General features: G+C 45.2%; 2 protein-coding genes across 4 annotated transcripts; one reads left to right on the forward strand and one right to left on the reverse strand.

Moving 5' to 3' along the window:
* Positions 1–1,366: 1,366 nt before the first annotated feature.
* On the reverse strand, positions 1,367–9,930 carry FAM217B (family with sequence similarity 217 member B). 3 transcript variants are annotated; one of them, XM_066561726.1, is made up of 5 exons: positions 9,891–9,930; positions 8,645–8,897; positions 7,370–7,475; positions 7,198–7,283; positions 1,367–6,811 (listed from the first exon to the last, which is right to left on the reverse strand). In XM_066561726.1, exons 2-5 carry the CDS (start codon positions 8,743–8,745, stop codon positions 5,212–5,214), a joined length of 1,893 nt encoding a protein of 630 aa, XP_066417823.1. In that variant the 5' UTR covers positions 8,746–8,897; positions 9,891–9,930; the 3' UTR covers positions 1,367–5,211. The 3 variants fall into 3 exon arrangements, with proteins under 3 accessions (XP_066417823.1, XP_066417825.1, XP_066417822.1); XM_066561728.1 differs by lacking the exon at positions 9,891–9,930 and adding an exon at positions 9,025–9,072 and having other exon boundaries at positions 8,650–8,897; XM_066561725.1 differs by lacking the exon at positions 9,891–9,930 and adding an exon at positions 9,025–9,072.
* Positions 9,931–10,148: 218 nt separating this feature from the next.
* On the forward strand, positions 10,149–14,672 carry PPP1R3D (protein phosphatase 1 regulatory subunit 3D). Its single transcript, XM_066561431.1, has one exon. It carries the CDS (start codon positions 10,831–10,833, stop codon positions 11,746–11,748), a length of 918 nt encoding a protein of 305 aa, XP_066417528.1. The 5' UTR covers positions 10,149–10,830; the 3' UTR covers positions 11,749–14,672.
* The last annotated feature ends 2,670 nt before the right edge of the window (positions 14,673–17,342 follow it).

Raw genomic sequence — 17,342 nt, forward strand, 5'->3', positions numbered from 1 at the left:
TGTTTCATTGTAATATGTAAAGAATATAAAATGTGGCACTGTACTAAACTTAATCTTGGATTTAAAGAGGGCACTTACTGGAGAAAGGACTATACACTGGTCTAGCAGATAGCTGCCTTCTCTCTCCAAAACTTATTTCCATATGGAACTCTGCCTGGAATTTCAAGCCTAGTTTGATCTAGGGTTTTTTCCCTTTGCATACTGAATTGAGGATCCTTAATATCAGATCTTCTATTTGTGTCAGTGTCAAAATCCCCCCACCACCTCTGCACGGTGAAACCTTGAGACACGTCAGGTTTTTGGCTGCCCACATGAAACAGAGCAGGGAGGAAGAGTGAAAGATCAGGTACTGCAGATGCTGCAAACACTGCAATCCCTTCAAACACAGATGGTTCTTTTTGCTGAAATTGTCACTGCTCCTGACAAAAGCCTTTGCAGCACCACAGTCACTTCTGACATTAACTGAGTGATGGAGATCACTTCTGACAGATCTCTTCCAGAGGAGAAAACATTGGGCCCAGAGTGTTCAAAAAATCATCAGGCAATCCTCACTGCAAACAGAGATGGAGCAGGGGGAGTTTCTGGGCTCTAACTCTCCTTCCTCAGTGTATCTGCAGGGTTCACAGGTGTCCCCATAATCTTCCAGGGTGCTTTGGTAGCACATTTTCTAAAGAAGGGAAGAAACAATGCAAGTGCATACAAAAGCTCCTACTGCCCTTTGGCTGAAAACTCCAGACAAAAGCAGTTTAATAAGCAAATATGCCCTATTAGCTGTTAATTAGCAGTTATGACCTCAGTTTTGGCAGTCATGCCTGTTACCTGGAACACAAGTGAGTTGAGCTCACCCAGATGAGCTGATGCTGAATCTCACAACCTGACAGGCCATGAGACACACTGCACACTCAGCTTCTCCTACCCAGAATCCAGTCCAGTTTGCCAACTCCATTCCAGACTCTGGCAAGAATCCAGTCCGGGTTTTCCTTTTTGCCAAATCCATTCCAGACCCTGGCCAGAAATCTGGTCCAGATTTTCCTTTTTGCCAACTCCATTCCGGACTCCAGCCATAATCCGGTCCGGGTTTTCTTTTTTTGCTGACTCCATTCCATACTCCAGTCGTAATCCAGTCCGGGTTTTTCCTTTTTCCGACTCCATTCCGGACTCCGGCTGGAATCCAGTCCGGGATCTCCCGCACCCTGGATCCCGGATGGAATTGCCCAAAATGAAGGAAAATTCCGTATTTTTCTGGCTTCCCGTGGCCAGCAGGATCCGGGATGTGCTGAGCCACCCCCTCCACCCGACAGCACAATATTGGAATTCTCCCCAAGAAAATTCAGTGGTGCCATCTTGAGAAAGAAATACAAGTCAGTAACAAACAGGGCAGTATCTCACTTTTATTGTAGCAAATATACGGGACCTTTGAATGACAAGATCACTTTCCCAAGGAATCACTAGCAAAAATACCCACAAAAAGTTCAAATAAATAAGAATACATGAATATCAACATCAAAAGCTGGTCTGCAAATCCTCAGTTAATCAAGTTCAGTCCTTCCAGCATGGTCTGTTTATTTTTCAGATGAAAACCCACTAATGCAATGGGAGCAAAAAAGGCTCAATACCTTTAAAATAAGGCAAAAAATAGTGCATTCTAGGCAATTTCATACTGTAGAAATTTTATGTATCAGCCCCAAAAAAGCACATACTGGCTGAAAAAACTGTCAAAATTCTCTCAGAATTCTAACAAGATCCTTTAAATAGCAAATATAACGTCAAAGTTACCTGAAACAATGAATGAATCACAGAAAGGACATGAACAGTGACAGGATGAGGGCAGATCTCAGAGTCTGGAGTCAAACAGGACAGCTCAGCCCAATGGAATCAGCACATCCCTCCCTGCAGCATTATCCTGCTGTATCCAACTGAAAACGAGGTGGGAAAATTACTGCCCTCAGCACGAGATGCAAGCAATGAAGAGAAAAGGAACATGGCAAAAGAAAAACAATATTGCTTTAAATATTAAATATTTAAATTTTAAAGGAAAACAGTTTATGCACATTAGAGTGAAATTCTGTTTCTTCACATCTTCTAACAGGGTCATTTCACTGAGAATAACTGAGTTGTTCAAAGTTTATACTCATGCAACTTGAAGCAGAGTCTGGCTGTTTATTTGAAGTACAACCTGAGCATATTTGTTCTGTAGGTAATACTGCAGAACAATAAACCTTTACATTCTCTAGCAAAAAAATAAATCACTGTTTAAATATCTCACATCACAGTAATCTGTTCTTCTTCAAGAATCATCACCAGTGCTAAGCTTAGATCCACATGATCATATTGCTAAACCTTGTATAAAAAAGGCTAATAGCCACACAAATACGGTGCTGGGGAAGTATCTTAAGTAATTAATCTTAAACTGAATGTGTTTGATGGAATAAATTTTTCTGCTCTGTTCAGAAGTGCTTCTAAAGACAGTATCCAGCAATACAAAATGAAAGAAATATAAACCACAGTCCTCTTCATAAAAGGAGCTCTTTTCATCTGTAGGCCCAGAACACAGTGAAGTTAAAACAGAAACAGGACAAAATCCAGCCCTTGGAGGTCTGCTCAGCCAAGAGCTGCTTGTCGAGGCAAACACAGAATTTCTCTGTCTGTGTATGAACAAAGACAAGCATGTCAACAGTACCAAATCAATGACAGAAATTAGACTGTTGTGATTACCACGGGAGACAAACCAACCTGGCCAGATCTCAGGTGGAGCCCAGTGATGAACAAGTTTTCAGACTTCTTTAAAGTGCCATCACCACCTCCACCTGCTTCCCTTTTTAGTCTCCAATGACAGACTGGTGTCCATAAGATGACAAACATTACATTCTAACTTTCCTACCTCTGTGACAAAAGACTTTTCCCAGTGCCAATCACCTTTGCTGTGGTCACAGCTGGTTGAAATGGAGTTTATTTATTCTTAGAGAAGGGATCATGCAAAATGTGCCTGTATCTACATGCTCTCCTTACAACCCAGGAAAGCTTCAATTTAGAAAATTTAGCATCCAGCAATATTCAATGCTATAACAACATGCTAACTTATTTACTGCATCTAACAGAATTTTTTTTAAAAAATGTTATTCTGATTATTGCCTGGATCCTGCTCACCTCAGGTTTGGAGCTTGTAACAGTGAACTAGAACAGTGCATTAAAATCCTGATTATTGGCAAAGCAGCTCTTCTGTTTTTCACTACTGCTCATGTGAATCAGGAAAACTTGGCTAAGGCAGGCTTGCAGAATTTGGCCAGAGCTTGAAATACAAGCACTGGGTGCAGGAACCTTTCATCTAAAAAAGCTGAAATACAGGAGGCTGGACCAAAACAAAAGGGTGAAACAGCAGCACTGGGATGCGCTGGTCCTCTGCAGCTGCTGGTGTTCAGTCCCATCCTGAGTGCCACCACACCTCTGACACAGCCACCCCCTCTGCTCTTTGAGCATCTCAGATTCAGTTCCACTTGAATTGCATAGAGCTGAATGTACATGCAACTACAACTCTTATTAAGTGTAACTTTACAAATACTGATTCTGGACATGTCATACTGTCTGTTACATTCATTTCCTTTACCAATTCAAAATTTCACATTTGGTCTCCAGTAGACTAGGAAAAAAAACACTAAAAATATTTCTTAGGCTATTCCTGAGCAATGTTTTTATGTACTGTAAAATACTCTACTTTATTACTACATCTCTTAATATTCTCACTTTTCAAACTACATATAAATTCATGCTTTGAAATTTTACAAAGCTGAAGATCTGGTAGGCACAATGAAAGATAGAAACAGCTAAGCATCTTAAAACCAAGATGAGCTCACCAAGAGAAGTGCAATTTAGCTATTTACATAATGTACTCTTTAGTATTTGCTACTTTTTCACTTTCTATCACAATGTGAAGGATCCTCTTGCAGAATCTGGTCCATCAGAGCTCAGCTCACTTCTCATGAAGATTGGGGCTGGTGGCTGAGGAGGAAAATACCTCACCAGCATTTTAAAGTGAAAGTTAAAAACATTCTTTAGAATTTCATCTTAACAAGATCCTGTCCCTGGCTGCGGTGAGTGATTTGAAATTGTAATAGACCAAGTGACACTTGAATATTCTCAGAACTGTCCTTTGTATTCTCCTGTATCTCACAGACACAAGAGAAGACAGAAGGCCCAAGAACAGGACCCAATCCTGTGCTGTACGATTTCCTTCTGCAGGACATTTCCCCATCTCACCTCCCTCAGCCTTAAGAAGCCAAGCAAGACTGGACCACAGGATAAATAAGAGTCATCTCAGATGACTAAAAATAGGTATCTTCTGTATCAAAATATATCTTTACTTGAACCTACAACGCCCTTTAAATTCTTCCCTTAAGAGTCTGTTTCTTATATTTAGAGGGGCCACCAGTTCTGAAAACTAGGCCACACAGTCTCTGCTAAAAGCCTTAGTTTGCATGACTCAAATATATCCATGTGCAATTTGAAATCTGGTCATTTCCCCTAAATGACAAAAAGCATCAAGGCCTACAAAACGAACTCCCAGGAAAGCTGTCTGTAAACACAGTGAAGATTCCAGGGTATAAAAATACACATTCCATTTTCTTAATCTGTCATTATTGACGCTGTCTGGTCCCTAATACTTTGTCTTAAAAAGAATTCTTTCTGCATTAAAATATTTCAAAACATTATCTCCATTCTTCTTCTTCTCAAAAAAATAATACCTGTGTTTCATCCAAAAAATCCAATTCATCATCTTCTGTGAAGAATTAGAGTTGACTTTGCATAGATAACAGGCTCCATTATTTTATAAAAACACCAAAATCAAACCTGTCTTACAAAAAGCACATCTAGGCAGGGAGAAAGAGCATGGACCCTATTCCCTCATACCCAGCAGGGTAAATACAAGGAACGCTCAGCTGGTGCAGTCAGGACGTTCTACACTTCTCTAAACTTCACACTGTGCTATTGTTATCCTCACTGAGCAATTATAAATATTTTTGAGGAAAGACCAATGGAAGACATTTGCCTTCAGAGAAAACATTTTCTGCTGGCTTAAGATCAAATCTATAGAAATGAACAGTGCTGACTCAGAACCACGTGCCAGGAACATTTTTCTCAGCATCTTCCTATGAAGGAAAAAAAGGTTCTTCTGCACTGGCCAGATGCTTTCTAGCAGTCAACAAGCATCAACATTCACTGAAATTTGCGTGGTGTTTGCTTTGTGCCATTTGTTTTTATTTTCCTGTCCACTGTTGTTTTTTTAGGAGGAACATAATTGCTGGCATTGCCATTTTTCTTTGGATTTGTACCCGTGTATGTTTTTAAGCCTTTGATGGGAGCAGCTGCCCCGTGGAATGCTGGGGTTTGCTTAGGGGGCCTGATGTTCCCAACACTTTGGATTTTGGAGCTGCTCTCGGGGGGCTGCAGATTGAGAAGCTGCTGCTTTGCAGCTGGTTTCTTTCTCAGGTCCCTCCTTCCATCTCCAGTTTGCCTCTGAGGAGCTGCTGCAGCCCCAGCTCTCTCAGGAACCTTCGGGGACCGCGCCTGGCGAGTCTCCTCAGAGCAGGGCTCTGCCCTGGGACCCAGGCAGCTCCTGGGCAGCCTGGCAGCCCCTTCCAGGGGCCCTGCCTGCCTGGGGGGCACAGGGCTGAGCAAGGCTTTGCCTTTCCCGGGGCTCTTGAGGCCACGGCTGGGGCCGGGGGCAGTCTGGGGCCGCCCTTTGGCGGCCCTGCCCCGCTCGCTCTGCACCGTCTGCATCTGCAGCCACTCCAGCTGCAGCAGGCGCTCCAGGTACTTCTCCAGGGCTCCCGAGGGCTTGGGCCGGAACTCGGCTCTCCCTTCCACGTGGGCAAAGGTGGCCAGCTGCTTCAGGTCCCACGAGTTGAAAGGAGGGGGCAGGAAGTCGGGGTAGTAATATTCGGATTCTTTAAACCCCATTTCAGGGATGTGTTCCAAACAAAGCGGGTCGATTTCTTCAGCTCTGAGGATGAGTTCTGGTGGAGTGCAGGGAGAGGGGGGAATGGGAATCCTTTCTGAGTCAGAGAGGTCACTGGCACTATCATCTTCAGCATCTTCTTTAATAATTTGCACTGATTCAAAATCAAGAAACATTTCACCTACGGATGCTTCTTGCCATTTTGAAGAGCCTGGACTGGCTCCAGCAATGTATTCTTCGTGATTCTTCCCCAACTGTTCCTTTTTACTGCAATAAAAATGCTGCACTGGGACATCCTTAGGCCTACAGAAGTTTTCTTGTGTGCTGCCCTTTGTGCCAGGGGGGAACCTGTGCAGGAAGGATTCGCTTTGATTTCTTTCTGGGGGACTCCTCTGCAGGAAATACTCATTTTGCCTCCTTTCTGGAGGACTCCTGTGCAGGAAAGATTCATTTTTCCTTCTTTCTGGGGGACTCCTGTGCAGGAAGAATTCATTCTGCCTTCTTTCTGGAGGATTCCTGTGCAGGAAGAATTCATTCTGCCTTCTTTCTGGAGGACTCCTGTGCTGGAAAGATTCATTTTTCCTTCTTTCTGGAGGACTCCTGTGCAGGAAGGATTCATTTTTCATTCTTTCTGGAGGACTCCTGTGCAGGAAAGATTCATTTTTCCTTCTTTCTGGAGGACTTCTTTGCAGGAAGGATTCGTTTTGCCTCCTTTCTGGGGGACTCCTGTGCAGGAAGGATTCATTTTTCATTCTTTCTGGAGGACTTCTGTGCAGGAAGGATTCGTTTTGCCTCCTTTCTGGGGGACTCCTCTTTGGTCCTTGTGCACTGTGCAGTGAGCTGCAAACACTGGGGATCCTAAAGGAAAAGGAAGTTCATCTCCTGTTAGAATGGTCAGTGCCTTTGAACAGCAGCTTACAAAGGTCTTGCCACCCCTTCAAGGATGGGCATCTCCACGACTGAAGCTAAAACTGGCACAGAAACTTGGTAATGAGGCAAAATCAATAATTGCTGGTAGAGATAACATTGCCTACTAATTGATTTGTTGTTGTTGGGATTTTTTTATGGTTTTCCCTGAGAACTCACTAAGCAGGATAGCAAGTTTCCATTTTGATAACTTAAATTGGTTGTTCTCATAAATGGTGAACTCTAAGCCAAATGCAGCTCCAACTTCATCACAATCATTTTGTCAACCAGTTTGAAATGACTAAGAATGAAACAGATAATCTTATCATAAAATTTACCTTTTTGACTGATTATTGCCATCCAGCTGGTTCCTTCCCTTCTTATAAACATTTGCTTGGTGACCATCTTGAGTGTCATGGGAAATCTGAAGGGATATGAAAGTTTGTGATGTTATTAAGAAGCTGACTTAGAGTAGGTACCATTTTTATGTTAAAAAAGGGGATTATTTACCTTTTCAATGGCACTTGAGACATTTTTGCCTAATCTTCCAGAAGGAGATTTCACATAAGAAATTGGTTTATTTAGTCCTTTGGTGCTTGGATGGCTTTTTCCATTACTGTAACCACAAAGGATTAAACAGAATATCAGATATAAATAGCAGCATATATGAGTGTCAGAGTAGAGGTACAATAAAAACTTGAGAGTACAACTGAGTTTAGAAAAGAGCTGATTGCAGTCATTCTTGAAGTTCATCAGGACTATGCCACTGTGGCCACTTTTTTACTTTTTATACTGCAAATGCACTGCTGTATTTTTAATATTATTAACACAAAAGTGAATAATTCTATCAGATGATATAATAATAAAATGTAGCCCTTCTATAGAATCCTCTGACAGAGGATCCCAAAGCTTCTTTGGACATAATAATATTACAGATATTTAACTACTGATTTTTATAGTACCTGGTAGGTGCTCCAATTACAATTTACCAGAATTAATTATAAAGTACGATATGAAGGTCACATGTGAAGCCAAATATTGCTTGTCTTTCCCATTTGCACATTCTCAACAAAATTTAAAGGATTATTCCTTTGAAGATAAGGAGTGGAAGTGAACAGGGAGCATAAGGTCTCTTCTGGTATTAATACAAACTATTTCACAATGAAGGCATAAGAAAATTCCTTATTTCATATTATAATAGGCTTGTGAAAATATTATTAAGAGAAAAAAGCTCATATGAAAGCAAAAGGAATGGCATTACTGATCTGGGCAGCTTAGAACTAAAACATACTTCCTTAATTAAACCAGATACATTTCTGTGTAAGCAAGCACACAGAATAAATAAATCAGCATATTCTGTATGAATAAGAACAGTGTTTGCTCTACAAACAAGAAGCATCACTGATTTCCAAAATATTATTTCAGAACAGGAATAATCAAACTGTGTCCTTCTATCTAATCTAGCATTACTGCAGTTCAGTTAATTTGCCTGGCTGTACATCTTGTTCTCAGTTTTTATGTCAGTATAGTCAGATTTTGTTTTTAAAAACACATGATTTCACAAATTCAAGAGCTTATAAAAGAATGAAACTAAGTCCTGTGCCTCCAGCATTGCTGCAGTCACTTCTGTGACCTTGTGACCTGCACGATCATCCTGCACAATCATTTTTGTCACTGGGATCAGGGGAGAGGACGGCAGTGGGAGCAGGACAGCCAGGCACTTATTAACCAAGCCCAGCATGTTGACATTTCAGTAACTATAAAAAGTGAAATTAATTTCCTTACTTTACCATTCCTTTGTGGTTTTCATTGGTGTGGCTGTGGCTTTCCTTCTGCTGTGTCTCTCTGTGCAGTAATAAGGGATATTCCTGAATTCCTGGTCCCATTATTCCTCTTTCCAAAGGGAATCTGCACCTTTACTGTTACATAATCTTCAAACGGCTCCAGTCTTTTGGTTTTGCAAGACACAATCTATCCAATGCAGACATCCCCACGTCCTGGAGATGCTGGTGACAAACAAAATCCTCCCGATGTGATTCTATTTTTAAAGCAGGAAGATAAACATAATCAGCTACCAAACTGGACAGGGAAACAGTCCCCTCCCGCAGCACTCGCTTAGCGGGAAGCAGCAGCGCTCCATTTACTATTCCCAAAATAAGGAATACCTGCAGGTACGGCCGTGCTCCCAGAGCTGCCGGGCAGTGTCATGTGCTCATCCCCATCCCTGCTCAGCCTGCGCAGCTCCCGGCGCCGCCGGAGCTGGGCCCAGCCCTGGGGGTGGGAGTTCCTGCTCCAGGGGATGGGGAGCAGACACCAACCCCTGCTGCCGTGCGAGCTGAGCGGCCTTTCTGTGCCACAAAATGCGCTCTTCCGATATGCATATATGCAAATCCTGTATCCAATACTTCATCGTTTTCTTTTTCCAAAACAAATGTCTCATCAGCTCCTACTAAAATTACTCAGAGCAGGAGTATTTTTAGTATATTTAGCAGGAGTATCCATTGCTTTCTTTTACTTCAGAGGAACTGCATTCCCGTACCAGGGAGGTGCACGGTTCTAGGGGCTCACAATGGTCTGCAAATGTGACAGGTGACAAGCAGCTCTCCTGACGCACCTTTACTTCTACTGCAGTGCTGTTTATGTATTTACAGTCATATTAATGTCCGTATCTACTGACACTTGATCCCCTCCTATCCCATCCTGTCCCGGCCGCGCTCAGCAGAGCCGAGTCCCGGAGCCCCGGAGCGCCGCAATCCCGCACCGGCCGGGGCAGAGCAGCGGCCGCAGGGGGCAGCGCCGGCCGGGCAGTGCCCGGGATGGTGGCAGGGCCCGGGATGGTGGCAGGCTATGGCAGGCAGTGCCCGCGGTGGATGGCAGCAGTGCCAGCAGGCGCAGACTGCGCCCGCAGCGCCCGCCGAGCCGGGCCCGCTCCGCTCCCTCCCGCCGCCGCTATCACCGCGCTCCACAAGGGCCGCTCCTTCACTCAGGGGCCGCCCCGCATTCCCCGGCGCTCCCCGCCCAGGCCCGGTACCTGCCCTTACGGCGCGTCCGTCGCCAGCGGTAGCGGCAGCGCCGCCCGAGCGCAGAGCGCGGGGGCCGGGCCGGGCCGGGCGGGGCCGGGCGGGACGGGGGAAGCGGCCCGGCGCCTGCGCTGCGGCTGCGGAGCGGAGCGGCCGCGCTGTCCGGCCGGGGCTCGGAGCTGCTCCCGCGTTCGGGCTGCAGCGGGGGCCGCGCCGCCCATGGGCGCTGTGGCGGCCCCGAATGCGGATCCTTCCCCCGCCAGCCACGACACCGAGCCTGGCGCCGCGGCCGCGCCCGACAGCTCTCGCCCGCCTTCCAGCCTCTGCAGCAGCCCCGGCTCCCTCCTGCCCGACAGCCTCCAAGCCTTCCCCGGCCTCGACTCGCCCAGCATCCAGTGCGACAGCCTGGAGTGTCCCCCCTGCTCGTGCTGCTGCTGCCGCCGGAGCGCGGGCTCGGCCGCAGGCAGTGAGGACAGCCTGCAAGCCCCTCTCGCCCGCGGCTCCGGCACACGGTGCTTCGGCGCGCACCGCGCCTCCAGCGACCTCTCCGACAGCCTGGAGTCCTTCATCCAGCACGACAGCCTCCAGTCGCTCTCCAGCCTGGGTGTGAGCTCCTCCAGTATCAGCGGTGATAGCCTTGAATCCCTTTCCAGCCTGAGCCTGGGAGCCACCAGCCAGCACAGCGATCTCGAGTTCATCGGGCACTGATTCTGCCTTCAGTTTCCCGCACAACGCCTTACTGCTGGCTCTCTGCCAGCTGCCCCGAGACCTGCCACGCTTCTGCCTCTCGTTCCAAGGTGACATTGTTCCAGGTGATCCTTGCTGTATCCAGTGCAACAACCTCAGACCTTTCTGTGGCTGCCATTCCCAAATTAAGTGCTTCAGAGAGGTAGTGCTCCTTATTACCTGCAGTGTTAATTTAACCTGCTGATTTTTTGTCACCAGTGAAGAATGGAAGTGCGTGGTCCTCGAAGGAATCCCAGCTACCTCTCAGATCTCTATGAGAACATGTTAAGGGCTGAAGGAGCAGTGGCACGAAGGCAGCAGCAGCCCCCAGCAGTCCACACAAGTAGCAGCAAGACTTTTCGGAGCAGTGCCCCAGCCAAGGAGAGCCCCCAGCCAAATAATCATGCGAGCAGCACCTCCTCCAGCTGTGACCCAGCCCTGCGGCCCATCATGCGTCGCCGAGCAAGGTCCCTGCCAACATCACCCGAGAGGAGGAAGAGAGCAGCAGTGCAGTGTCAGGAGCCCGGCTGCCGCATGAACAGGGTCAGGTTTGCCGATGCTTTAGGCTTGGAGCTCACTGAAGTGAAAGTCTTCCAGACTGGGGAGGATCCATCCATCCCTTTGCACGTCCTTTCCAGGCTCTCCATAAACTCAGACCTCTGGTACAGCAGCTTGAACTTGGAGTTTACTATGCAATGCTTGGTCCCTGACTTCCAGCAGCCTGCAGACTGTGTGGATTTCTCATCCCGACTGCAGGAGCAGCAGGTGTGTCTGGAACGGGTGAGCAGCTCAGATCTGGGGCTCAGTGGCACCATCCAGGTTCGGAATGTTGCTTTTGAGAAGCGGGTGTCCGTGCGCTACACCTTCAACCAGTGGGAAAGCATCCATGAGGTGTGTGCTCGTTGGAACTGCAGCATCCCAGAGAAAAACGGGCAGGATCACGTTGATGTGTTCACTTTCTTCCTTCCTGTGCCTCCTTTCCTCCTTCAGCTGAGCACTCTCGTCCAGTTTGCAGCAAGGTACCAAGTCAACGGCCAGGAGTACTGGGATAACAACAGAGGCAAGAACTACACCCTCAGGTGCCGGACTCACCCCCTGAAGCTGCCGAGGGAGTGTGAGGAGAGCTGGATCCACTTCATCTGAGCAGAGGGAGCGGTGCTGAGCAGCCTGTCAGTGCTCTGGTGGCACTCTGTGCCTTGGCATGGCGCTCTGCCCCTATGGCAACAGCCTTCTTTTTGAAACCTGCCAAACCTGGCCGAGTGTCCCAGGGCTGGGAGGCAGCCAGTGGCCTGTGCAAACTGCCCTGAACCTCTGGGAAAGTTAAAAGGGCCAGAATCTGTAGTGAGATACCATCATAGAAAAGCCATGTGGGTTTTTTGGGTGCATGAGTCATTGCAGAATGGTTCCCAGGAATGCTGTGAGGCTACCAGAGAGCAAAACAACACATTTCTTGTTGCTAGTGATACTCTTGGTTGCATAGAATGTTTCTAACTGATCTCTTTTATCATTTTTTACTGTTTGTTTTCTAAGTGGACAGTGTGGCTTAACTGGTTTTGTTTCTAATTTTGTTTATATTACTTCACCAAGTCAGGGCACTATTCCATTTATGCATAATTTGGATGACAGACACTGTAGGGAGGGAGTACTTTACTTGTATTTATATAACTGTTATTAAGGCTGTAGTCACGTTAAATATTTCCATTAATATCTGAGTTGGAAATTCAATGCTACTATGAGCAAAACATACATGAAAATGTGCCATCAGCCCTTCTGTTTCCCTTGGGAAAAAAAACAAAAGGTGCCTTTTCCTGTCTCCTCCTTGCAGCAGGAATGATTGTTACCAAAGTGTGTGTAAGGCACATCTGCCTGGGGAAATTCTCACCTTTGTCAAGTGATGCCCAAGTAGGTTTTCCTCAAGGTGGTGATACAGGAATTGTCTTTTTCTGGTGCACCTGCTTTTACTAAGGGAAACAAGACCAGTATTGGACTTGTGTTGCAAATGCAGTTGAAGGTCTCAAAGCACTGTATGAATGCTCCTTATTTTATCACTGTTACCGGTAAAATTATAGATCAAGAAATGGATATGATATAAATAAATATATATAAGGAAAAGAAGTAGTACAGGGAGCAGGGTACGGAAGCTTGGAATAGCATTCCAGAACCCTGAATCACAGTTGTTCCCCAGTGTTCCAGAACTACTGCAGAAGTAGCTTTGACTTCTTTATTTAACTGCTTGCCATTGTAAAACAGTTGAACTTCCAAGACTTGCAGCCGTGCAACACAAGCAGGAACTTGAAAACACTTAATTACACAGACCCCTAAACAGAATCCCTTCTGCTGCAGGGAGAGCACTGGAACACTGTTAGACCACCTTCCTGTGCTTCTTGTTTTACTGTTTTTGTTCTGTGGTTTTAGTGTGGTTTAAGATTTGCAACAGGCTTAAATTTATGAAGTAAAAGTTTGTCCATAATTGTTCCCATACATAATCGTTACTGCATGGAAAGTTTAGCTTTATATGTGTAACACAGACTTTCAGAGCTGACTGGCTGAAGATATTAGAAGAGCTGTGTTTTAGAACTATGCTATGAAAATCAGGCCACTTACTTGGGCATCTTATTTTGAATTGGTGCTTATTTATCAAAATCACAAGTTGTTTGTAAAATCACAGTTGTAAGCAAGCCATGGCCAGTTATATATTAGTCTGGAAAGTCCACTGAGTAATTCTGGAAGTGCAGAAACCCCAAGAAAATGAATTTGTCTGGCAACTTAATGCTGCTTCTTTGTTGTGACACCCATTTAGCAAAGCTGGGCTTTTAAGTGAGGAGGCTGCCTCATTCCATTGGTCTTTGCCTTTCAGAGGAACCAAACTCAGGAGTAGGATTCTGTGAGCTGCTGAGCACCTTTTGCAGAGTGCTCAGAAAGCTCAGTCCTATCTGAACATGCAAACACATGCACAGAAGTTCTTGTGCCGAATAAAAGGGACTATTTTCAAGCATCGTTCCCTCCTCTTTTTCCTTCTCAAATTACTGTTGTTCTTCCACCAGCAAACACAGCACACCATAAAAACCCCTCTCTTACCAGACACCAGTTCACAGTGGGTGCTGCTAGAGCTCAGAGCAATACTTGCTTTCATGCCAGAAGGATGTTGCTGTCTTCTGGCACAGACTGTCATGTGCTAGCAAATGTCAGAGCTGAGTGTTCCCTTGGCCAGGTCAGATTTTGTAAAGCTGAGGCTGTCACAAGAAAGATTCATGCCAGATGTAGCACAGTGTGAGAGGAGTGGAGAAATGAGTGTCTCAGCAGTCTCAGTTGGGCTTCTATTGTCTTCCTTCCACAACCTCTCAGGGTTTTGGCATGTGCAAGGTCTAGAATACTAAATACTGAATCATTACTCCAGGTTTCCTTTTGCTCTGTGCTGGGCTGCCCTGCTGGAGAAGGGCTGACAGTGCAGTCCTGGCGCTGCTGGCTCAGTGGAGCAGTGGAGCTGGGAGCCATCTCCGGGTTAAGCTGCTAACGCTTCACACCAGTACTGACACCTGCCACAGCAGAGCTGATATTTGCACTTAGGTTTTACTGCCACACTCAGTGATGAACTCAAATGGCTTCTGGTTGACAAAAATGGGATTAAGCCATTTAGTGCTCATATGCACCTGTTGTGAAGGTAAACTTACAGCACATTTTTATCTTCTCAGGACAACCTGACTGCTTGCACTGTGTTCAAATTGAGAACTTCTCTTATAAGGAGGATTTTGTAAAAGTGAATTCTTCACAAGGGTTATCACCATATAATGCACTTTTAAAAACATGTATTTATTATTGTCATACAGTAAATGAATGTCTAGTATTCCACAGTTTCAAGGTTCTTCCAAGCATGTTTTTTAAAGAAACATGAAATCCATGTAAATAAAAAGGGGTTGTACATTACACAGTATATCAATGAAACACATATGCTGGACAAAAGGTCCACCAGTTGTAAAAATGCAAAGTGCTTAACTAATTTTAAAAAGCAATAATAAAATTATACCTATTGTAATACAGAAGATTGAAATAAAAGCTTTTCACAATTTTCTGTTGTTTCTGTCAATGGTAGTCCTGTCAAGAAGGCTCATGAAGAAACTTAATTTTGAGTTGCCACTGAAAGAGTAACATACTCTGGAAAATAAGGTGGGTTTGAGTGGCTAAACAATGAACAGCACCTGATAAAGAGACAGTGATCATTGTATGTATCTCAAAGACGATTGGGCTGCCACTTCCTGCATGGAACCTGTTCTCCTTTCACCTCAGAATTCTGTGCCTGCAGAACCTTCAGGATTGAGATCCAAGTTTGGAAAAAGGCTTGCTGCCACTTGATTCCAGTACAGCTTCATGGAAGAGAAGAGAAGAAGGGGGTTTTCCTCGGATTGCACTTTTCAAATCTGTGCTGGACTTAACACATTCATTTCTGGGCCTCACAATTGTGGTATTACATTTGTTCTATTTCTTTTCTTTCAGTTCTCCTTGCTGCAGCCTTTCCTCCCAAACGAGGTTCTTTCCCCTGACAGGTTTCATGAAAATCTACCTGTGCCATGTTAGGAGTGTCTCTGTGCAGTGCCTGATTTATCCTCCATGTGAAATGCAGCTCCATTGGGGTCAGTCTTGATAGAGCTGAGGATGGGAATTATCTGTTGCCAGGTTTCTCCTAAGGCAAAATGAAGACATTTAACTAGCAGACAAAATTAATAAAAATATACATTAGCAGTTACTTTTTAATCAGTGTTAATTACTGCAAATCAGTTTAAATACATGGGCATGTCTCTATTAAGTTGTTCAAAAATATAAGATTATTTAAGAAAATTACCATTTATTTTCCGCAAACATCCAACTATCAAATTTGTCTCCTAGTTTCCTGGTGCTACTTTTAATATAGGTGATATTTTTACATTTAGTTTCAAATTCACAGTTTATTTGTAAATTAAATTGCAGTTTGTAATCACAGTAATATACACGTATAGTCAGTAACTACAGCACTTAATGTGGTGTATCATCAGTGCTCAGTTGTACTTTACAGCTGGTAAAGACTTAGAACTGCAGTGAATGATTATTCATTTGGCAACAGGAGTGTAACGTTAGTAATGACTTCTTTCCCAACTTCTCTCTCCCTGTGATCTCAGATCTGCAAGTATTTCATTTGACACTTGATATTCAAACTGTTGGTATCAACACTTCTGACCCTTCACACACAACAGCAGCTGTGCCAAAGATTGAAAATACCTTGGCCAGCACAATGCTTTCCTTTAACTGTAATAAGGGTAAATATTTCTGCTACTGTAGTGAATAAAAGTCCCTGTAAATAGTGCTACCCTACCCTAAAGAGTTTTTCCATTTTCTCTGGTATTCTCACATGTGTCTGAAATGACTGTGGCCAAGTAATTTCACTGTTGGTTCTGCTCTGTTTAATGCATAACTTGATGAAACTCCTCTCTGACTTCCTTTCTGCTAAACCAAACAAAACAGACTAAAGTTAAAGAATGAGAGATGAGCTGAAGTAATCTCAGTGTGGATTGCAGGAAGCAAAGTGTGTGATCCACTTCTGGACCGTCTCACTTCTCTGTTGCTATAGAATGAGTAAGGCTGGGCAGGCTCAGCCTCTGTGTTTGCTCATGGTAAGGGGAACTTCGACCTCAAACTGTCTTTGATTATTTCTGTTTCGTATGGTGAAAGCACAATGCAGGATTCAGTTTGCATAGAAAATTTCTGATGCTTCAAGTTCCTCATGCAAAGTTTTGTCCTTGGGAGGTTTCTCAGTAAAGCTGTTTTACAAATCTGCTTCAGCACTGCCCACTCCCAGCTCCTCAGTGCAGATACTCCACTTCTGACACCACTTGTCATTTTCTTGCATTACAGTGACATCTCGTGGTATTTTAAATACTTTCTGTACAGTGTTTTTTTTCTTTTATAGTATTGGGTTTTTATCTATCTTTCTCACTTCAGGGAATCAGCAGTACTATTTTATTTACAAGTGCTGCAGGTTTACGTGCTGTGAAAGGTGACTTCTCTCCTAGATGCTTCACTACTGCTGCTTATTCTACGTATGAATGGAGACATTTCTTGATACTCTTCTGGAGTAGGTGAGATTTATTTTATCATCTGTATTTGTGATATGGCAACAGATACACCAGTACCACACCAGTGCAGGTGAAGCCCGCCTTTGGCACTGTCGGATTCCATTTAAACACATTATCCAGTACTGCTGGATTCCATTTAAGCACATTATCCAGTGCACTGCTGGGTTCCACTTAAGCACATTATCCAGTTCTCTCTGCATAATAAACACCACAGACGTCAGTGGAAGCCCTTTGCCCGCAGCAGGTCTGTAACCGAGCGTGTCTTTGCACCTACTCGGGCAGTGAAAGCGTTTCTAAATTAAGCACAGGAATGGATTACACTGGTTTAGCCAGCCATGCCCAGTAATTTCTGTGTGTGCACGGAAATCAGCGCTAAACAGCGGCTGCAGACAAAGGCAACCCCGCTGCCCCAGCAGCGCCCGCCGCGCTGAGGGCCCGCAGGGCCCGCCCCCCGCCGCTCGCCATTGGCCCGCGCCCGCGCTGCCGCGCGCTGATTGGCCGGCGGGGCCCGCGGGGCGCGGCCCGCGCTGAGGGCTCGCGGCTGAGGGCGGGCGGTGAGGCCGCGCCGGGGCCCGGGTCCGGCCGGGGCGGGCAGCGGGGCCTGGAGGGCGGCGAAGGGAATTGTGATTCCTC

Source organism: Molothrus aeneus, chromosome 17 (genome assembly GCF_037042795.1).
Source record: "Molothrus aeneus isolate 106 chromosome 17, BPBGC_Maene_1.0, whole genome shotgun sequence".
Lineage (NCBI taxonomy): Eukaryota > Metazoa > Chordata > Aves > Passeriformes > Icteridae > Molothrus > Molothrus aeneus.

Excerpts from the sequence above, each read along its gene's own strand:
- FAM217B (XM_066561726.1), bottom strand. The coding sequence starts at position 8,745 with ATGGGACCAGGAATTCAGGAATATCCCTTATTACTGCACAGAGAGACA. Across the intron at positions 7,476-8,644 it reads AACCACAAAGGAATGGTAAA|TAATGGAAAAAGCCATCCAA; the intron begins GTAAGGAAATTA and ends TTGTGGTTACAG. Across the intron at positions 6,812-7,197 it reads GGCAATAATCAGTCAAAAAG|GATCCCCAGTGTTTGCAGCT; the intron begins GTAAATTTTATG and ends CTTTTCCTTTAG.
- PPP1R3D (XM_066561431.1), top strand. The coding sequence starts at position 10,831 with ATGGAAGTGCGTGGTCCTCGAAGGAATCCCAGCTACCTCTCAGATCTC.